Genomic DNA, 22,876 nt, shown 5'->3' with positions numbered 1-22,876 from the left:
TTGTCTTGGTGCTGGAAGGAAGGCAGTGGGAGGGCTTCTGGTGTCCTGGCCTCACTGACAGTCCTTTAGATGGCACTGGATTTCTAGCCACTGTGTGTGACAGAATGTTGGACTGGATGGGCCACTGGCCTGATCCAACATGGCTTTGCTTATGTTCTTATGCTTATGTTCTTATGACTCAAGGCGCGCACACACACACACACACACACACACACACACACACACACACACACACACGGACTATGGTTGCCACCTGCTGGCAACTTTTGAAAAAAAAAGCTTTTCACCCCTTTTTCTGTTGCTCCATGTGTCCATTCTGGCAAAAGTAAGGTTTTGCATCAGGAGATGTAAACTCGGTAAAGTGCTGCCATCTGTTGGTGCAGGAAAATGCAAGCTTTTGTGAATTAACACGAGTTCTTCATCCAGGTAGGATGGCGAGAGTGAACAGACTGCTGTTGAATGTAAAATACCATCTCCTAATAGCTGCCTTTCTATATAGTTTAGTGAAGAATAGGGTTGAAAGTAAATGTTTTACCAGTACTGTCTCTCTTGAGGATATGGAAGATACCACTTTTCTCACTCTCTTACTGGTACTCTGGACCAGCTCATACCCATTTATTTTCATCCCTGCTTGGAGAGAGAGCTAAGCAAAAAAACAACAACAACGTTCCAAGCACCTTTAGCAATAAGAACCCAGAAAGCTGCTGTCATGATAAGCTTTTATGTGTAATTCAGAACCCAATGCTGTACATTAAAGCTAAAGGTGCAAGCACCAAGTCATTAATGACCCATGGGGGGACATTGCATCACGACGTTTTCTTGGCAGACTTTTGTTACTGGTAATTTGCCTTCCCCAGTCATCTACACTTTACCCCCAGGAAACTGGGTGCTCATTTTACCGACCTCAGAAGGATGGAAGGCTGCGTCAACCTTGAGCTGGCTACCTGAACCCAGCTTCCGCCAGGATCAAGCTCAGGTCATGAGCAGAGCTTGGGCTGCAGTACTGCAGCTTACGGGGCTCTTGTACTGTACATTAGAAGCCTACAATATAAAATGTTACTGATTTGAAATTTCTAGCGGAATTCTTGAGAAATATTATAATCAAAAGCCACACACTCATCGCTTAACACTCACCTGCCAAAATGGACCTCTTGTAGAAACTGTCCTTACCTTTGCAATCTTCTGGAAAATGGAAAGAGTTGGTGGTTTTTCAAGCAATGAATATCTTTCTCCTGGTGGATCGAGGACACAAGTAGGGCCAAGCTACACATGACGAATGACACTTGAACGGCAAGTGGATTGAGTGGAGGGCAAGTGAACAGGGAGAAATACACTTGCTGTTCAAGTGTCATTCGTCATGTGTAGCTTGGCCCATAGAGCACACTTTTTATGTTTTGGGAACTGCAGGTAGAGATACCAAAGCGGGGCTGCAGATCAGTAGACACAAGTTCTTCTGCAGCTACAATTATCAGCATCAGCTCACCCAGTGCTGGTGTAACTTCTTTTTTATGGGTTCTATGGGGCTTAAGAAACAACTTTCACACAATTTTAAGAAAGAATCTTTCTTCTTTTAAAAAAAATACTTCTTAACAATTAATAAAATACAACTATTTTTTAAAAACTAACTCATAAGCGCAACCATTCAGAAAACTTTAAATCAACAATGTCTTTGAAAAGGTAAAACAGTTCAACATTCCACAAAGTGGTGAGTCCTTTTTCACTAATTCCAAGCAACTGTAGCCCAGGCTTCTGTCCTCTTGTTGGGGAATTTTAGCCCTGCAGAAATAATACAGTCCGAGTAACACCAACCAAACACAATACACAAACACCACTTTAAGTCATATTGTTTACATACAACATTTGATTACCTTATTCAAGGTGATAAGAGTGTATAAATTATTATTAAGCTCCCCAGCAACCAGCCTCCTCCTCAGCAGCCTGCCTCTAGCTACTGACTCCACCCCACTGGGCTAAACCAATGACCTCATAGGGGTTACACTGGTGCCTCCTTCTCTACTGCCATTGGAGGCAATGGGTGAGCTGGAACCCACTGTCGATGCTACTGGCCAGGTCTGCGCTGAAGACCCCCCAAATGCTGAGGGCCAAGCTACAAGTGACGAATGACACTTGAACAGCAAGTGGATCGAGTGGAGGGCAAGTGAACAGGGAGAAATACACTTGCTGTTCAAGTGTCATTCGTCACTTGTAGCTTGGCCCTGAGTTTGCAGCATCACTTAACTTGGCCTGTTCCTGGCCATTTAAATTTCACAGGCTGCCCCGGTCTCTCCCCTGTGCAAACTCCCAGCACCCCCTCAAAAACTGTGTCGCCACTCACCAACATGTGCGGGGGCTCTTCCACTTCTTAGGTCACTGTTTAATGGTAATTGTTAGGTGCTATTGATGGCGTTCATAGAATGTTTGAGCTATTCAAGGTCATGTAGAAATCATCTATATCATGGGGCGAGGGGACTTGTGGGAGAAACGCTGTGCATATTTATGTGTGAATGGATCTCTAAAGCTTAAAGTGGTTGTGTTTCTCACTCACTGTCTAGAGCGTCAGCTGAGCAGAAAGATGGTGAAAATTGGAAAATACTTGCCCTGGAGTGGGGAAACCGATGGCTGTCATTGGATCCCCCTACAACTGATAAATAGTATTGGGGATGTCAATACTGGTAATGGTGGTGGAGAGTGCTGTCAAGTCATAGCTGACACGGCAACCTCTGCTGGGGTTTTCAAGGCAAGAGACTAACTGAGGTGGTTTGCCATTTCCTGCCTCTATATCCCATCCCATGCAATTACTAACCAAGGCCAACCTGGTTTAGCTTGTGAAATCTGGCTTGCCTGGGCTATTCAGATCAGGTAATGGTAATGCTGAGTGGAGTATTGTAGTTGTTGAAAACTTCCTATATAACTCTGCTTGAGTTCTACAAGGCTAGATTTGGAACAGAACTTGCAAGACAGTGTAAATTAATAAATTTCTTTAAGTCAAACCCCTCCAATATACAGAACAATACAACAAGAGTTGTGTAACTAAACACAGAGGTCAGCAAGGTTCTAGTCCAGTAGCAACTTAAGGCCAAACAAGATTTTCAGTGTATAAGCTTGTGAGAGTCAAAGCTCCCTTCACTAGGCAGGTATCTGACAAAAGAAGCATTGACTCTCGAAAGCTTATACCCGGAAAATTTTGTGGGTCTTTAAGATGCCACTGGCCTCAAATCTTCCTCTTCTACTGTAGACCAACATGGCTACCTACCTGAAATTAAACCTATGAGTGCAACAACAACAACAACAAAAACTTGCACAGGATAATGTCTTTGAATTTGGTTAAGCATTTGGTTGTTGATTGATACTACTTTGTGGCGAGCGAGTCCAACTTTTCTGGCCCATCAAGTGCCGCCAAGTGTCTTCCAAGACAATCTTTTTGCTTGAAGGAACAGACCAGGCATTACAGAAACCAAGTGTGTCTTCTGTTTGAAAAATACAACTCCATCGTGACCTGACCTGGATAGTTCAGGCAAGATCTTATCAGTTATCTGAAGTTAAGCAGAGTCGGCCTTGATTAGTAATTGGAGAAAGACTTCCAAAGACGACGAGGGTTGCAGAAGCAGGCAATGGCAAACCGCCCCTGTTAGTCACTTGCCATGAAAACCCCACCAGGGGTTGCCATAAGTCAGCTATGACCTGACAGCACTTTCCACCACCACCACCACAATAACAATAGGATTCCAATTCCAATAATAATATCTTACATGCTAAATTTACCCCCTTTCCAGTTAACATTTTACATAGATAAATTCCTGCAAGGCGATAAGAGCCCAGAGTTGTATCCAGCTCCAGAGCAATCAGACTCTACCCGTGCTGCTAGCCTCTATCCACCCACTGGGCTAAAACAGTTCCGGGAGGTTACACCTACACCCAGTAACAGTGCGGGAGGCACAGCACCACAAAAACATCACCAACATGCTCAAAAACCGGACTCCAGTTGCCGTGCTCCACAGGAACTCGCTTGTCCTGTTTGCAAGATTTTTGACCTCATTTGTTGGCTTAGTTCCCAGTCTTTTCTCCCCTCCTTTCTGAGGCTGTTTCCTTGCAAGAAAAGCCTGCCTCTGTGTTTTTGTCTATGCTTGGAATGGAAACCTCCCGCAACAAAAACCCATGGAGGGCTTCCAAGACGGAAATCATCACTAGCCTGGGCTCCCTCCCTACTGTAGCCACTCCCGGCAAATCGTAATGTGTTGGCATCGCTCAGGCATTGTCCGTCCTGTCAGGAACCCTGAAGGAGGCTGTGGCAGGCCATGGCCTCTTCTAGAGATGACCCTGTGGAAAGACTTCAGGACGAGGTGTCTTGTTCCATCTGCCTGGAGTACCTGAGGGATCCGGTGACCATCGACTGTGGCCACAACTTCTGCTACGCCTGCATCTCCAATTACTGCGAGCGGGGAGCTGCTTCAGCGATGGGTGCGGCTCTTTGCCCACAGTGCCGGGCTGGCTTCCTGCTGAGCAGCTCGCGCCCCAACAAACAACTGGCCAGCATTGTGGAGGGCATCGAGCGTCTGGCTCTGCGACCAGGCCGAAGCCTCAGCGAGGGCCTGTGTGAGAGGCATGGCAAGAAGTTGCGCCTTTTCTGCCAGGATGATGGGGAGCCCATTTGCCTGGTGTGTGACAAATCCCGAGAGCATCGTTCGCACACTGTCCTGCCCATCGAGGAAGCAGCCCATGAATACAAGGTAAGGAGGCGTCTGAATTTTACTTCAGAAATATACATGTATACATGTGTACATACTCTATATATGTGTGTTTACTCATATATGTAAACTGTGGTAGGGAGTTCCATATAAGGGTAGCTGAGGGGAGATGAATCTCCCCTCCCATGGCACTTGTCTTCTTCTCTGAGGGCCAAGCTACAAGTGACGAATGACACTTGAACGGCAAGTGGATTGGGTGGAGGGCAAGTGAACAGGGAGAAATACACTTGCCGTTCAAGTGTCATTCATCACTTGTAGCTTGGCCCTGAGACCAGGGTGGGAGGAAAGGATATTTAGGTGTTCTGAGGGGAGATAAATTGAGGGAAATAATAATAATAACATTTGATTTACATACCACCCTTCAGGGCAACTTAACACCCACTCAGAGGGGTTTATGTTACAAAGTGTGTTGTTATTATCCCCACAACAATCGCCCTGTGAGGTGGGTGGGGCTGAGAGAGCTCTGAGAGAGCTGTGACTGACCCAAGATCACCCAGTTGGCTGCAAGTGGAGGAGTGTGGAATCAAACCCAGTTCTCCAGATTAGAGTCACGCTGCTGTTAATCACCAAAAAGTTAGTTCCCTTCACTAACTGGAAAGATTGCAGATTTCTGTCTAACTGTTGAGCGATTTCCGTTAAGCTTGTGGTCTGAATCTCGCTGAGATTCAACTGTGGTCTCAGGGTAGCCGACAAGTTTGCTTTCTTCCCAGTTTATTCGCCCCTGTGCTTTTAAACAGCAGCCATGTGCCGAAATTAACAAGGTGAAGGGTTTTTTCCCCTGGTATTAAGATCAGGAAAGGTTTGCCAGCTTAATATTGACATAGCAGGATGTTGTTAAATGCGGAGAGGCAAGGTAAGTTGAAACGGCTTTGCCTGGTTTCTTCACCTCTTTCATATTCTTACAGCGTTGGCGCCACCCTCCTTTCGCCTTTCCCATGACTAGCATTTCCAAGGTTTAAAAAAAAATATTAGCTCTAAATCCTGTGCTTTTAAAGGCAGCCTGATGTGCAGGAATTACCAGGTGACGATAATGCTTATCTCTGTTTTTTTTGAAGTCTCACCTGTAGATTTCTGTAGACCATGTTGCCACCTAATGGGCAATGAAGCAAGGCAGGCTAGTTTTTCTGCTGGTCAGCTGGTAACCTTCCCCTGTCATGCATGAGGCCTGGCAGGAACCTACGGGAGCTGAAGCATCTCTAGTTGACAGATAGGCATATGATGACAGTATTAAATAACTCTTCCTTTGCTAACATGGTCCCTTATGTTCCACTTCATAGAGACCACTATAAAATCTTTCAGCACCCCCTGAGAAATGCTATTGTACTGAGAAGCACCACGGCAGCTTCACTCATCTGAACAGGGTCTCTTGCAAGTGCCAGCCTGCACATGGGCGAAATCAACAGCAGTCTGTTCATGGGCTTTCTCTGTGGTGACCCCTACCCTACGGAACAACCTGCCCGAGGAGGTCAGGACGAGCCCCCACGCTCCTGGCTTTCTGCAAACGATGAAAACCGAATTATTCAAAAAGGCTTTTTTTCTCAGCTAGGAGGGCAGTATTGTAGGAAAGGGGTCCCAGATGTTTCACTAATGAGTTAGGAACCATAGACTTCACCATTATGTTGCCTTACATATTATTTGTTGCTTTAAATATGTACTCCTATATACTACCTGTGCCTCATGTTGTTTAATGTAAGTCCTAGAATTGATTATGTTCTGTTCCAGCAATTCTTCAGCCCCATATTGGATCCTTGCTAATGCTATGTCTTTGTAAACTTGTATTCATTTACCTTATGACATTGTTTATGGAAATGTTCTTGACACTGGCCGTTTCCACACGGCTTACCTGTGCTCGTAACGTCCTGGTGGATTGCGCAAAAAATGCGGAAGATTGCGTTTTCTCGCGCGAGATTTGTGTAATGTCACGTGACGTCGCGCAAATCTCGCCCGAGGAAATGCAATCTTCTGTGTTTTTTGCGCGATCTACCGGGGGACGTTATGAGTACAGGTAAGCCGTGTGGAAATGGCCACTGTATGGAAATGCCTGCCCTTGTCCTTGCTACCAATTGCACTAATCTCACAGTTCGTAATCCACCTTGAGCCACAGTGAGAAAGGCGGAATATAAATGACATAAATAAATAAAATAAATAATTTGTATGGATCTAGTTGATTCAACTGCCCATATCCTTTTTAGCTGCCCCTATTACAATTTACTTCGCAATTGATATATTACTCCCTGGACTGAACATCTATGAGTATTTCTGAACAACAGAAACTAAAGATCTTGCTGTCGGGCAAGATAAAAAAAAATGTACATGTGATCTAGCCATATTTATCCATAGAGTTATAAGCTACTTATAAAATACTTGACATACAGCTTATAGGCTGTTAAGTTACAGAGAAAGGAAGGAAGGAAATCTTTCAGCACCACGTGCAACAATCAACTTGCAGCTGTATTGATGAGTGCTGGGGAAATGTTTGTGATGACGTGCCAAAACCTCAGACTTGTGCAACCTAACCCACAAAGAAGTGACTGACTGAAAACAATGAACCCACTGGTTGTGTGAATTGCCTTTTAGAAGAGTTTAGCAGAGGGTTTCACATGGTTCAGGGCCCTAGATAGAGACACTGTTTGTGGATAACTGTCTCGTAATAACCCACCTCCCACCCACTCTGCTGTACCTCATTCTGGACTAGAGTTGACAACTCTGGTTTGAGCAGTTCCTGGAGATTTGGTGGCTGTGCCTGGGAGGGTAGAGTTTGGAGAGGGATGTGAGATCAGCAGAGATGTCCTGCCATAAGAGTCCCTTCACCTTCCAAAGCTGTGATTTCCTCTGGGGGAACTGATCTCTGCAGTCTGGTAGGGCCAAGCTACACATGACGAATGACACGTGAACGGCAAGTGGATTGATTGGAGGGCAAGTGGACAGGGAGAAATACACTTGCCGTTCAAGTGTCATTCGTCATGTGTAGCTTGGCCCGTAGTCAGCTGGGTCTAATGACACCTTAAGAGGCAAACAAGATGTTTTAGGGTATAGGCATTCGAGAGTCAACACTCCCTTCTTCAGATGCAGGGAAGAATCTTTATCTGAAGAAGCGAGCTTTGCCTCTTGAAAGCTTATACCCTGAAAAGTATGTAGGTCTCTTAAGGTGCCACTGGACTCAAATCCCACTGCTCTACTGCAGACCAACATGGCCACCTCCCTTAAGCTATCTTAAGGGAGATAGAGAGCTGCTGTAGCACAGCGATTAAGTGGTTTGACTGCGAATCAGCACTCTACTGGTTCAAATCCCACTACTGCCATGAGCTCAGCAGGTGGCCTTGGGTAAGCCACTCCGACTCTCAGCTGCAGCTCCCCAGCTGTATTGTGGGGATAATAATAACACTAATTTGTCCACTGCTCTTGGTAAGGCACTAATCTGTCTAGAAGAACAGTATATAAGTGCTGCTGCTGCTGCTGTTGCTATCATCATCTTCATGGAGGTTAGCTGTAATTTTAGGAGAATTCCAGCTCCCCACCCGCAGGAGATTGATAAATCTGTTCTGGAGTAAGAAACTGTATCACCATGTATTACTTGGAGCATGGGTCAACTGCTAAAATTCCACCCGTAAATGATGCTTTCTTCAGTTCCTTCCATTTCCCAATTTCCTCTTCTTGAAGCAAGCATGATGGCAACACTAAAAAACAGTGCTGAGTGCTTTAGCTGAGGGGGACGAGAGACTCCTTTTCCTTGCTCCCCCATCTCATAATATTTTAGCCTTTAAGTGTTAGGAAGGAGTATCTCATCCCAAACAAGTGATACTTCCCAAGGAAGGCGTTAGGGAAACTGTGGTCATAGATCCAGAGGAGTTCGCCGTGTCAGTCTGCAGTAGCAAAAGAGCAAAGAGTCCAGTAGCACCTTTAAGACTAACCCACTTTATTGTAGCATATTGTAGCATCTGACGAAGAGTGCTGTGGCTCTCGAAAGCTTATGCTACAATAAAGTGGGTTAGTCTTAGAGGTGCTACTGGACTCTTTGGTATTTTGCCTAGGAAAACTGGCTCTCTTATGGACCTACCTTTGACACTGATGAAAAGGAGTTTTGTCACAAAGTCATTAGTGTCAAAACAGGTACTGGTAAGACCTGGGTTCAATTGCACACAGATACAGAGATTTGGGTGATCTTGCGCCAGTCACTTTCTCCCGACCTAATCTTTCTCGCAGGGTTGTTGTAAAGATCGCATGGAAGAAGAGAGAGCCATGAAAGCCGTTCTGGGCAGTGATGATGCAAACTTCAGCATGAACGTTTGACACTCAAACTTATTGTGCTCATTTGACACTCAGTTGAAACTCAAATGAATTGTGTTTATGCTGTGCATTTACACACAATCAGAGCAGCTTTTTGCCTTTATGCACAACAAGGATCCCATGGGTACCCAGGGAATGAGAAGTCTTCCTCTGAAAAAAAATTACTAGAACTCTCATGAAGGAGTGTGAGAATGTGCCTATGCGTAGTATTCCCAATCTGAACAGATTGCTTGCCTTTCCTATTCACACACATTGGTTCATGCGGTTGTTATGGGCCAAGAAAGGTGGAGAGTGCCATTGAGTCACAGCTGACTTGTGGCGAGCCCCTAGTTGGAGTTTCAAGGCCAGAGACTCTTTCTCACACTCAGGGCCAAGCTACACATGACGAATGACACTTGAACGGCAAGTGGATTGAGTGGAGGGCAAGTGAGCAGGGAGAAATACACTTGCTGTTCAAGTATCATTCGTCATGTGTAGCTTGCCCCTCAGCTTCTCTTGTCTGTCATGGTGGTGGAATGTGCGCAAAGTCACAGCTGACTTAGGGCGACCCCTGCTGGTGTTTTCAAGGGAAGAGACAAACAGAGGTGGTTTGCCATGGCCTGCCTCTGCAACCCTGGTCTTTGTTGGAGGTCTCTCATCCAATTAGTAACCAATGTCGACCCTGCTGAGCTTCTGAGATCTGACGAGATCAGGCTTGCCTGGGCTATCCAGGTCAAGGCCGTTCAGGAATCCAGTGGGAAAAGATGCCTCTGTTAAATGCATCTAGCGTTAATCAAATAAGTTTTAGCAACAATAATTTACTGGATGTAGGAGTGAACTACAATTCCCATATGCATGTGCAACTTTATCCAAATCTGGACAGTTCACTTGCCTTTACTATTAACAATAAGGGATACAGGGAGACACCTTGCAATAGTAAGTCTCTAACTGTACGCTTTGTCCACTTAAGGAATGTGGCAAACACCATAAAGAAGGTGGCAGTAGAAAGCATAAAGCGTGGGAAAGCACAATATGTGGTCATGCATGCCCAATCATCTTTTTTTGCAGTCATATGAGTGTAAATTATTTGAATACATATGAACAGTTTGTAGAATGACCAACTGTGCTGATTGCAAATAGAGAATAGGCTGTGAGCTGATTTATTGAATGGTTGAGAATCCCATTGGGGGAAGGGCAGGGTAAGAGAGCCAGTCTGGTGTAGTGGTTATAGTGTTGGCCTAGGATCTGAGGGCCAAGCTACACATGATGAATGACACTTGAACGGCAAGTGTATTTCTCCCTGTTCACTTGCCCTCCACTCAATCCACTTGCCGTTCAAGTGTCATTCGTCATGTGTAGCTTGGCCCTAAGAGACCCTGGTTTGAATCCCTGCTCTGCCACGGAAGTTTGCTGGGTGACCTTGGGCCAGTCACACATGCTCAGCCTCACCTACCTCACTGGGGAAGAGGAGGAGGATATAAGCTGCTTTGGGCCCCTACTGGAGAGAAAGGCAAAGTATAAATGAAGTAAAATATATAAATAGATGGTTAACCCTTCATTGATGTTTCTGTCATGCTACTGTAGGCTGCAGAGATGTCTTTGTTAACAGTTTGGTGTAGTGGTTAAGAGCGGCAGGACTCCAATCTGGAGAACTGAGTTTGATTCCCCACTCCTCCACTTGAAGCCAGCTGGGTGACCTTGGGTTGGTCACAGCTCTCTCAGAGCTCTCTCAGCCCCATCCACCTCACAGGGTGATTGTTGTGAGGATAATATTAACACACTTTGTAAACCACTTTGACTGGGTGTTCAGTAGTCCTGAAAAGTGGCATATAATTAGAACATCATTATCGTTATCATTATCGTTATCGTTATTGTTATTGTTATCATTATTACACCTATAAGAAAACATCTGCTTGAGTAGGCTCTGTTCATCGTGGAGAAAGACCAAGTCCCCCGAAAGCACCCCTGTTCAGCATTTTACTCAGAAGCTATAGATATCACAGCTTTGTGCTTTCTCTGTAGATGAAGCTTCAGGAAGCTGTGGATTTTCTGAGGAAAGTGCTGGGAGAAGCAACCAAGTTGGAAGCCCAAGAGGAAGAGAAAACAGCCCAGTGGAAGGTATGTCTCTGATCAGAAATCGTAGCATGGAACAAGCAGCAAGCGGATTGTTAGGGTGCTGAAATAACAGGGTTAAGCCCTTGAAAAACAGAGAACAATCCGTAACTTTGGGGGTCGGTGATGGAACCCAAATGTAGAAATGTAAAACTTGCCTTTGCACCCTCATACCCAATGCCTCCTTCTACAGGAAAAGGAGAGAATTGTTGGGCAGTGTTTCCGTATGCATATGTTGTTTGTGTATGCAGATTAAAGAATTTTATTAAAAGGGCACTGAGAGCTAAACCACATGAGATGAATTACATGAGGATGCTCAAGTGAAGGGAGACACAATGTTAGTTGGGAAGCGTTGTTTGAATTTCACCTCTCCCTACAAAGCTGGCATAGATCGCTCCTCAGAGGGTTTGTCAATTTCACCTCTCTACAGAGTGGCAAAGATGGCTCCTCAGAGGGTTTGTTAATTTCCTCTTTGCCCCCTGCCCTCAGTAGGCTCTGTCAATTATTAACAAACGCTCTGAAGGGCAATCCTTGGCAGCTCTGTAGAGAGGTAAAATTCAAACTATGCTTCCCAGCTAACATTGTGTCTCCACTTGAGCATCCTCGTGTAATTTGTCTCGTCTGGTTTAGCTCTGAGGGTCAATTACTCAAGTGAACAGTGGGAAATATTGTATGTCTTTTGGTACTGGATGAAATTATCATGAAAACTCATTTGACAATGCAATCATTATTTTATGCTGATGTGATGCTTTATATACAGAATACCAAATCATTCAGGGTTATTCCTATACCTTCAGAAAATTTTGAGTTTCAGGGGTCTGCAAGACCCCATAAGAGTTATCACCAGGGTCACTAAAGATTCCAGATACCATCCCTGTATAGTCCTATCTATAGGATTATTCTTTAATGCAATTGTTTAAATCATCCCATAGATGAAAAATAGGGGAAAAACAGGTCAGAAATGTTTTAAATAAATGAAGCCAGCTGGGTGACCTTGGGTCAGTCACAGCTCTCTCAGAGCTCTCTCAGACCCACCCACCTCACAGGGTGATTGTTGTAGGTATAATAACAACATACTTTGTAAACCTCTCTGAGTGGGCATTAAGTTGTCCAGAAGGGTGGTATATAAATAGAATTATTATTGTTGTTGTTGTTGTTGCTGCTGTTGTTGTTGTTGTTATGAAACAAATCCCCTTCACAATTTAACTTAATATTATTTTCAAATACTTTTCACTTTTCCCAGTGTTGGCTAAATTGTGAACTATTTGATCCCAACATCTACAAATGCTTTTTGTCATTACAGAAGATTTAATCCAGTCGCCCTAAGCAAGGACAAAAAGATCACAGCAGCATTGCAACATTATTAAGAATGAAGGGAGGGCCCGGCTTGACATTCGCGAATGAAGGCAATTCTTCTTTGTGGCACATGCAAATCTAGGAGTGAACAACAACATGCACGTGTTACTTTCTGTTGCCCCAAAGAGTAGTTGTAGCTTGTCTGGTGTGCTCATGAAGGCACTTTGAATCAGACATCCCTCTCGAATTTTGCAGTGACTTTGGAATGCAAATATCAGGCGTGATCTTCCACCAAGCTTGACTTCATTGTTGTACCTGGGGACGTGAGAGAGTGCAGACACACCTCTCTTGAGGATACCTGGTTCACACATGCAAGAGAATGAAACCTGGGGCCAAGCTACACATGACGAATGACACTTGAACGGCAAGTGGATTGAGTGGAGGGCAAGTGAACAGGGAGAAATACACTTGCTGTTCAAGTGTCATTCGTCATGTGTAGCTTGGCCCCTGGAGGACATGGTAGAGGCCTGAGAGGAATGGGCCACTTGAGACTTCAGGTGACAGATTCCAGCTCTGAATATGTATTTTTTAAAAAGAGAAAACATGCAAATAGAAAACTAGCTCACCAGGCAGAAAAGCTCTTTTCTGCTTGCATGGAACTGGCAATGAGAGGAGTATTCCCGAATCCTCCCCCTCCAGTCTACAATCCATTCTACCACCTCAACAGTCTATCATCATCATCTGCATGTGTGAACCAGGCAAGGACATCAGGATATTAGGTATGAAGGACTTTGCATAAAGAGCTTGGTTTCCCAGCCTCTGCTGCCACCTTGTGACAAGTCTGACCATATGAGAGTTAGAATAGCACTCTGGAGTGGTCCCTCTAGTACAACATCCTGTCTCACACAGTGGCCAACCGGTTATTCCGGAGGGTTAACATCTGGACATAGAGGCTGAGGTCTTGCCATGATATTACCTCCTGGCACAGTGGTTTATTGAATAAATGATAGCGCTTTACTGTCTCTGAAAATGTGGAGGTTCCCTTTCGTCACCATGGTATCCTAGCTTGCCCTTTTCTGTAGTTTTGCAAACCTGGACCACCGCATAGGAAATTATTGCAACTGGGGGTGGCGGTTGTGGTTGAGTATAGAGTTGACAACTGTTTTTTCTACTGAACCTGGTCCTTTGCCTTCAGCAAATGATCAGCAGAGGAAGGCATAGTGAGGAAAGCCTCCCCCTGCTAAATTTCTGCCTCTACTGTCTAAGGGCATAAGAGTAGATAAAGAGGGCAATTCTGAGCTGGTGGCTTTTAAGGTCTGTTTATGCCCAAGTGGGATCCTCGTTCCGAGTAATACACGAAGCCGCTGTGTCATTTTCTGCAGATGCCTCTGGCTCTGTTTTCTCGCATGCTAACTTGGAACGTGGTTGAGTCAGCGGGAAACTATTTGCTCAGTTAGTTGGGGGAAAACAACAGTTGCCCAATCAGTTGGTTTAAGTCCTCTTGATTCGAGTGGAATGCAGGGGGACTTGAAACACGGATTGTCAGCTCTGGATTAGGAAAGTCCTAGACATTTGGGGGTGGTGCCTGGGGAAGACGAAATTTGAAGAGAGGAGGAAGCTTAGCAGGGGTGAAATGCCATAGAATTTACTGACCAATGCTGCCATTTTCTGCAGGATAGAAAAGAGTCCAGTAGCACCTTTAAGACTAACCAGCTTTACTGTAGCATAAGCTTTCGGGAATCACAGCTCTCTTCATCAGATGATGAAGAGAGTTATGATTCTCGAAAGCTTATGCTACAGTAAAGTTGGTTAGTCTTAAAGGTACCATTGGACTCTTTTCTATTTTGCTACTACAGATTAACACGGCTAACTCCTCTAGATCTATTTTCTGCAGAGGAACTGTTCTCTGTCACCTGGGGATCAGTTTTAATTCCTGGAGAATGCCAGGGCCCCATGGCGAAGTTTGTAACCATACTCAAAACAAGCCTACAGGAGCTGGTAGAGGGAGAGGGAGAGACTGCACTTGGTTTTGTCCTGGCTTGGCATGGGCCTGACACAAGAAATGGACTAATGCCTGAATTCAAAGATCCAGAGGAGTTAGCTGTGTTAGTCTGCAGTAGCAAAATAGAAAAGAGTCCAGTAGCACCTTTAAGACTAACCCACTTTACTGCAGCATAAGCTTTTGAGAGCCACCTCTCTCTTCATCAGATGCATCTGACGAAGAGAGCTGTGGTTCTCGAAAGCTTATGCTACAGTAAAGTGGGTTAGTCTTAAAGGTGCTTCTGGACTCTTTTCTATTTTGAATTCAAAGAAGCGTGCATGCCTCTGCCCCACAAATTTGACCGGATTCACCCACTTCACAGGGTATTTTGTTGTCGTGGAGATAATGATAACATACTTTATAAACTGCTCTGAGGGCCAAGCTACACATGATGAATGACACTTGAACAGCAAGTGTATTCCTCCCTGTTCACTTGCCCTCCACTCAATCCACTTGCCGTTCAAGTGTCATTCGTCATGTGTAGCTTGGCCCAGAGTGGGTGTTAAGTCATCCTGAAGGGTGGTATATAAATCGAATGTTGTTGTTGCTGTTGTTATTTTCAAACTTTGCAAATGACCCAGTTGCAATGACTGGGGTTTCTTGCTTAATCTTTTCAGTAGACGTCTGTGGCCTGTGCCTGGGTGACTGATTCAAATGTTTCAACATCACCCTAAGCCATTCATGATCTGAACCATTTCAAGGGCCCTTTAGATCTTCTGTTTGCATTCAAGTGCAGACGAATGTGGGCATAGCAGTACAGGATAGGGAAGGGGATTGGACAGAGTTACCCTGTGTACAGTTGCAGGCATTGTTACAGACCGTAGGGTCAGGAAATCCCCTTGCCAATCCCAGTATTTCCTGGATGCCCTATGAGTCATGGATTACTGGCTTTAGAGCATTTCAAGTACGCAGCCTTGTTGGTCTGCAGTAGAACAGCAGGATTTGAGTCCAGTGGCTCCTTGGAGACCAACAAAATTTTCAGGGGGACACTGGACTCAAATCTGGCTTTAGAACAGGATCCTGGAGCTGCTTCTGATCTACAGACATTAGGTCACAATTGGAGGTGGGCACGGACTGAAATACGAGCTGAAGTTTGCTATGAACTGGGCTGTTTTTTGGTTTGCAAACCGGCGGTTCGTCAGAGGGCATTTCTGACAAACCATGACGAGCCATGATGATTTTTAGGCTGGTTCGTTTGGTTTCGTTTTTCGGTTCATCACTGCAGATAGCCTGGCACCAATTAATCAGTTTCCTAGGCAACAAGGGGGATGGGCTTTCTGCAGGCCTTCTGCTGCCCCAGAAGTGACGTATTCACGAACCAAATGAACCAGTTTGCAAATCGAGCATTTTCATGCCAGTTCGTGGTTTATGAAACATGACAAACCATGAACGACAAAAACTGCCATTTTCCTGGTTTGTGCCCCTCTCTAGTCACAAATTGCTTATTTGCATAGCATGAAAAGCTTAAGTTATTCATTTTTGCAGCCCAGACTGATATTCAGGGCAGGTGGGATTTTCTGCACTCAGTTGGCTGCCCTGGAACAAATCAATCCATCAGCAAATCTCAGGTGCACATCCCAAACCAGCCCAATTCAATTGGTTTAAAACTAGCCCAGTCACTCAGCCAAATGACATGGCATAACTCTAGTATTAAGTTGAATGAAGATTGAGGAAGTTATTCTAGCTGTTGAATGGATCTCACTTGTAATCAGATTTTATATTTATCCTTTAATGAATTGCTTTCTTTCTAGAGGGGGGCAGGCAATGTATTTAAATGATGGTCAAATGGATCATATCTGAGGGCAGGCCAGTTGAAGCCGCCAGATGCCTGATGCTGTTTTCTATTTTGATAGGAGAAAGTGGAGCAACGCAGAGCGTTAATTGTATCAGGGTTCAAGAGACGGCGCCAGGCAATAGATGAGGAAGAGCAGTTGCTCCTGAGAGAGCTTGAAGAGGAAGAACGTGGCACGTTGAAGAAGTTGCAAACGAATTGGGCATTCATGCTGGGGCAGTGTGCCAGTCTGCAAGACCTGATCTCTGAGATGGAACTCAAATGCCAGCAGCCAGCTGCCTCTCTGCTCAAGGTGAGACTGTCTAGGGTTACCTGTTGCAAAGGACTACATAGATCAGTTCCCCTGGAGAAAATCAGAGTCTCAGAGAAACACAACTCCTAGAATGCCACGACATTCCTGCTGAGCTCTTTCCCTTCCTCAAACTCCTGATCTTTTGCCCTTAAAATCTCCAGGAATTTCCCAAACCGGAGTTGGCAACTCTAGTAAAAAGACTTCTGTGTTTTGGGTTTCTGAACCATGATAGACTCACTTCACTTCATAGAGTCCACTAACTGTAAATTCCCTGACCAGGATTGCACTGGGCATTTAAACTGTTTCTTTTTTTCCCCCTCCTTCCTCTAGGATGTGAAAAACACCTTGGCCAGGTCAGTATAAATATATCTTTCTGACAGTGCAGTTTGATGAAGAGTAACTGTACTCAAAGACAACTATTTCAGTGGGCTCTGACTGCAGGAACGTTGCATAAGATTACATTGTTTATTTCTTTTTTTTAATATTGCTGTCTAAAGGGGCCACAAAATGGTATTTTTAGCTTTTGTGGGTTGTCTTGAGAAGAGATGGGCACGAACTGAGAAAAATGAACTGTGCTGTTCATGGTATGTCGCATTTAATGAACCATGAACTTTCATGAACATGCCCTGGTTCAGAAACCGGTTCGTTTGGTTCATGAAAATTTCACTTCCGGGTCAGCAGAAGGTCTTCAGAAAGCCCATCCCTCCCGTTGCCTAGGAAACTGATTGATTGGTGCCAATCTGTCTGCAGAGATGAACCGAAAAATGAACCGGCGTAAATTTTGTGGCGGTTTGTCAGAAATGGGCTCTGATGAATCGCCGGTTCATGAATCATCAACCGACCTGATTTGTGCTGAACTTTGGTTCATATTTGGGTTCGGGCCCATCTCGTCTTGAGTTTCAGTGAAAAAGGTGGACTATGAACACAGTAAAACATTTTTTTTAAAAAATAATGTTCTCTCTAGGAGTGAAAAGGTGTCGTTGCCAGAACCACAGCTCGTTTCTATAGATCTACCGGATTTGTATGATGTCCCTGGGTTGATGGAGTCGCTCCAAAGATACAGAGGTAAATTGGGAAATGATGCAAAATTATACTAGGAACGGGGCAAAGGGAATGGTATCTTCTCAGGGCTGGTTCATGCACAATTGATGGCTTTCATTTAGGCCTGTGGACTTTAATCAAGCTATTGGTATCATTATTCAGGTGAGGTTTTGATTCCAGATTAAGTGATGGGACTGACAGAGAGCCAAGACTGCAGTATTCTTGAAGGCCTTCCCACACCCCTCCTCCTTGCACCAACACCAATGTGATGAAAGCTTAAATATGCCTTTGCCATGCCATCCAGTTTGGATCCAAAGCTTGTGCACATTTACTTTCCAGAACTCAGTTTATGTTGATCCTTCTTCTAACCCTAAGAACTACAAGACTGAGGGCCAAGCTACACATGACAAATGACACTTGAACGGCAAGTGTATTTCTCCCTGTTCACTTGCCCTCCACTCAATCCACTTGCCGTTCAAGTGTCATTCGTCATGTGTAGCTTGGCCCTCAAAGTACAGCTGAAACCAGTGCCAAAACAAAACTTTTAAAGCAGACGGTCCTGTGCAACAGCTGACCACTTGCCTGGGAAGAGCTGTGGCTCAGGATCAAAACACAGGATACTCATGGGCAAGTGTTGGATCCTGCAATGATCCCTGGGAATTGTAGTTTAAAAAACCATCCGCTCAATGTGATTCTCAGCTGGGGAGGGACAGGGGAGTTACACACACACACATGCACTCTTTCTCTCTTTCAAAAATCCTCTGAGAACTTGGGATGGGGGCTGGTGGGGGAACGTCGTAACAAGAGACATTAAAAAAGCAGAGGAGTTTTGCAAGCAAGAGAGAAATTCGTCCCTCCCGGCAGGGAATCGCAGCTCGGCTTTCCCCTCACCCCACCCCCATCTCTGAGCTGAAGCAAAACCAGCAGATTGGATTTTTGAAAGAGAATCAGTCTCTGTGAGAGAATCTCTTTGAAAGACAATCAGTGGCTATTTGTAAGAAATTCCTCTTCGCTCGGACAGTGGTGGTGGGGAGGTTTAGACTACCATTCCCAGCAGAGATTGCAGGACCAATCAAATGCTCTTCACGTGAAGTTTGTCTCGTGTGTTCTGACCCTGAGTGGTACAGCATCTCCGTGACATGCAGAAGGTACCCAGTTCAATCCCCAGCATCTCCTGTTAAGAGGATCAGTTAGTAGGTGATGTGAATAACCTCCACCAGAGACCCTGGAAAACTGTTGCCAATCTAAGTAGACAATACGGACCTTGATAGACCAATATAGTGCCACCCTACAAAGAGTTACACCTTTCTAAGTCCATTGAATTCAGTGGGCTTAGAAGATGTACCTCTTTAGGACGGCATTGCAAAACATCTCATAAGGCAGCTTCATGCAATTATGTGATATGGTGGTGGTCGAATATGCCGTCAAGTCATAGCTGACTTCTGGAGACCCCTGGTGGCATTTTCAAGGCAAGAATGATTAGTGTACATGCTAAAGGAATAAGGGCAAAACCGCCAAGAGTATAAACTGCAACTGATTTGCATTCATTTGAGGCCACAATATGAAAATTAAAATAACTGTTTTTAAAAAAAGTGGAAAGTGGGTCATCTCCGACATTTCGATGGAATCTGCGCTCCTGTGTGACTGCAGTAACAGAGCTTGAGGTTTGACGGCATTGTGTTTCTGCCTGCAGCGTCAGTGACCTTTGACCCTGAATCAGCCAATCCCTACCTGGTCCTATCAGAAGATCTGCTGAGCGTACAAGTCGGGGATCGGAGGCAAGATGTGCCCAAGAGCTTGGTGCGCTTTGAGACGTGCACCTGCTTGCTGGGGCGGGAACGGTTCACATCTGGAAGATACTACTGGGAAGTCCACGTGGGGAGCAAGTCCAGCTGGACCCTCGGTGTGTGCCGAGAATCTGTGAGTCGGCAGGGGATCTTCACACCCTCGCCTGCAACGGGTTTCTGGACAGTGTGGCTGAGGAATGGAGACGAGTACGCTGCTCTCACTTCCCCCCTGACGGAGCTGGTGCTCAGGGTGAGGCCTAGTGCAATAGGCATCTTCTTGGACTATGATGGAGGCGAGGTCTCCTTCTATAATGCAGATAACGGGTCCCACATCTTTAGCTTCACAGACTCTTTCACAGGGACCCTTCGGCCATACTTCTATCCAGGGGTCCGGGCAGGCGGCCACAATGACGCTCCACTTGTCATTCAACCAGCGTCATGCCCGACCCCAGAAATATCTTGCCCTTCCTCACAGTGAGGCCTTTTCATGTCCCTGTGGAACCCACAACCACTTTATAGAAATAAGGATTAGAGACATCTGTGCTGAACCAAACAACAAAGAGAAGAAGATTCAGACGGTGTGCAGTATCTGACCAATGACCAGACTTGAAGTTGGAGAAGTATTTTCTTCCAGGACATGTTGACCAATGACTCTGGAAGGTTGGGTGTATTGCTTTCCTGAAAATATGTAACATGGCTCGCTTCCTTGAGCTGCTCTGGAGCTCTTTGCCTTGCATGCCATTTATACTTACACCCAAGTATAAATGATTTTCTACACTTGCTGGGGCACAATTTGCAATGTGTGGGTTGAGCTGATGGTTGGAGGGCCAAGTCTTACGGCAAGGGGGTGGATTGAATGAATATTTGGTGCTTTCCAACTCACGAATTGTCTAGAGCTTCCTTTGTAGCAGAACTGAGGGCCAAGCTACAAGTGACGAATGACAGTTGAATGGCAAGTGGATTGAGTGGAGCGCAAGTGGAGGGCAAGTGAACAGGGAGGAATACAGGGCCAAGCTACAAGTGACGAATGACACTTGAACAGCAAGTGGATTGAGTGGAGGGCAAGTGAACAGGGAGAAATACACTTGCCGTTCAAGTGTCATTCATCACTTGTAGCTTGGCCTACACTTGCCGTTCAAGTGTCATCCATCACTTGTAGCTTGGCCCTAAGAGTAAGAGCAGCTGGATGTCTTTCCCTTGCAAGTATCTTTATTTTGATAGGTGCTACTGGCTCATGTATACTGCATGTTGGATCCTGCCATTCATACGGCCTTTTCTTTATGGGAGAGATTGCTTCTTAAAGTCTTGTAGAGCTTGGAAGGTCTGTTATAGGTCACTGATGTCATGATGACATTTCACGAAGTGTCTGTGACATCAGAGGTCCAGAACTTCGCTGTCTTCCTGTATTCGCAGTTGCTTTTTGCATGTTGGTAGGTAGCATGCCTCCATTTGCAACCCTTTGATGCTGACCTGGACTAAAGCAGGGCTGGGGTTAGCTTGATCATCAAGGGTTTCACCCTCTGCTAAAGGAAAAGAGTCTCAGGGCCAAGCTACACATGACAAATGACACTTGAATGGCAAGTGTATTTCTCCCTATTCACTTGCCCTCCACGCAATCCACTTGCCGTTCAAGTGTCATTCGTCATGTGTAGCTTGGCCCTAAGAAAACTGATGGAGTTTACAAGTATTAATTGTTCATAGGTGATACCATCATCATTTTGCACTAGCACTTTATATATAGGTCTGTATACGAAGACTGAGAGCCAAGCTACACATGACGAATGACACTTGAACGGCAAGTGGATTGAGTGGAGGGCAAGTGAACAGGGAGAAATACACTTGCCGTTCAAGTGTCATTCATCACTTGTAGCTTGGCCTACACTTGCCGTTCAAGTGTCATCCATCACTTGTAGCTTGGCCCTAAGAGTAAGAGCAGCTGGATGTCTTTCCCTTGCAAGTATCTTTATTTTGATAGGTGCTACTGGCTCATGTATACTGCATGTTGGATCCTGCCATTCATACGGCCTTTTCTTTATGGGAGAGATTGCTTCTTAAAGTCTTGTAGAGCTTGGAAGGTCTGTTATAGGTCACTGATGTCATGATGACATTTCACGAAGTGTCTGTGACATCAGAGGTCCAGAACTTCGCTGTCTTCCTGTATTCGCAGTTGCTTTTTGCATGTTGGTAGGTAGCATGCCTCCATTTGCAACCCTTTGATGCTGACCTGGACTAAAGCAGGGCTGGGGTTAGCTTGATCATCAAGGGTTTCACCCTCTGCTAAAGGAAAAGAGTCTCAGGGCCAAGCTACACATGACAAATGACACTTGAATGGCAAGTGTATTTCTCCCTATTCACTTGCCCTCCACGCAATCCACTTGCCGTTCAAGTGTCATTCGTCATGTGTAGCTTGGCCCTTAGTAAACTAGCTGATGGCTTTTCAATAAACTGCATTTGTAAAGAACCACCCAGGTTTTTTTTTTAAACTCATTCTTCCTTATTGCCTTACTCTTGAGCTAATGGCTAACCCCAGGAATCAGGTAAAAAAGTGTATTCAAGTTTTGTAGATCCCTGTGCGTTTTGCTTAAAAGCTTCATCGGGGGATCGGTTATGACATAAAAACACGAGTTATCAAATTAGCATGGTCATATAGTAAAACTGGAAACATTAAAATATAATACACAAACATCCACCCAAGCATATTAGAAGTTTACCCTGAAAAATTTCTTTAATAACAACCACAATGACAACAGTTTTCTATTTCCAGAGTGGAAGGAGCACACAAATATATTTACAGACAGAATTTAAAATACAGTATTAACAGCCAGTATAACATTTCTTTATTAACATCCAAAACTACAACAACTTCCTATTTCCAGAAGGTAAGGAACAGAGAATGAAAGGAACACAAAAATATTTACATACAGAATGCAAAATAGAGTGTTAAGAGCCAACATGATAACATAACTTCTAGGAAGTCTTTCAAATGTCACCTTGAGCAATGGAATGAATAAGAATAAATCTAAAAGATCTATTGGTTCATAGTGATACTTCTATTAAGAATGATCTCCAATCACTTTTACCAGGTATATTTCCACCTCTGGGGCATTTTAAGTGTTGTTTTGAGGAGAGAGAGAGAACACAAAGTGTACAGGAAGAGGAAGATGAATCCAAGAAAATCTCCCAGCTTAGACAAGGAGAGGCATCTTATTCATTAAGAAGGTAACACACACACAAAGTTTAGTACTAGTGCAAAGAAAAATATAGCACCCCCAGTATCCAGCTATGCTGAATCTCCATTACTCCAACAGTATGAACTTCTGCATTTTATGGACAAATGAAGATATATGGTCTTCCTTCCTCTTGTCTGAGCCTTCATGACCTATTCAAGATTGTTCATTAACTGAGCAGAGTTTTGAAAATGGGTCTTTATTTTTTAAAAACCTTATCAATACTGTTGGAAGAGGCAGATTCAGTGCTGTCTCTCTCCTCAGATTTCGGAGGGGG

At 44.7% G+C, this 22,876-nt stretch overlaps 1 protein-coding gene across 1 annotated transcript; it reads left to right on the top strand.

The window, feature by feature from the left end:
• The first annotated feature begins 4,099 nt into the window (after window positions 1-4,099).
• LOC129346603 (E3 ubiquitin-protein ligase TRIM58-like) lies at window positions 4,100-21,023 on the top strand. Its single transcript, XM_055003946.1, has 6 exons — window positions 4,100-4,727; window positions 11,034-11,129; window positions 16,314-16,544; window positions 16,875-16,897; window positions 17,509-17,609; window positions 19,279-21,023. Exons 1-6 carry the CDS (start codon window positions 4,296-4,298, stop codon window positions 19,848-19,850), a joined length of 1,455 nt encoding a protein of 484 aa, XP_054859921.1. The 5' UTR covers window positions 4,100-4,295; the 3' UTR covers window positions 19,851-21,023.
• The last annotated feature ends 1,853 nt before the right edge of the window (window positions 21,024-22,876 follow it).

Source organism: Eublepharis macularius, chromosome 19 (genome assembly GCF_028583425.1).
Source record: "Eublepharis macularius isolate TG4126 chromosome 19, MPM_Emac_v1.0, whole genome shotgun sequence".
NCBI classification, from domain to species: Eukaryota; Metazoa; Chordata; class Lepidosauria; order Squamata; family Eublepharidae; genus Eublepharis; species Eublepharis macularius.
This window is presented reverse-complemented; position numbering and strand designations above follow the sequence as displayed.

What these genes read in the sequence shown, in the direction of transcription:
- LOC129346603 (XM_055003946.1), top strand. Translation starts at nt 4,296, where the DNA reads ATGGCCTCTTCTAGAGATGACCCTGTGGAAAGACTTCAGGACGAGGTG. An exon ending in AAGCAGCCCATGAATACAAG is followed by an intron (nt 4,728 to 11,033) that starts GTAAGGAGGCGT and finishes CTTTCTCTGTAG; the next exon opens with ATGAAGCTTCAGGAAGCTGT. An exon ending in GTCGCTCCAAAGATACAGAG is followed by an intron (nt 17,610 to 19,278) that starts GTAAATTGGGAA and finishes TTCTGCCTGCAG; the next exon opens with CGTCAGTGACCTTTGACCCT.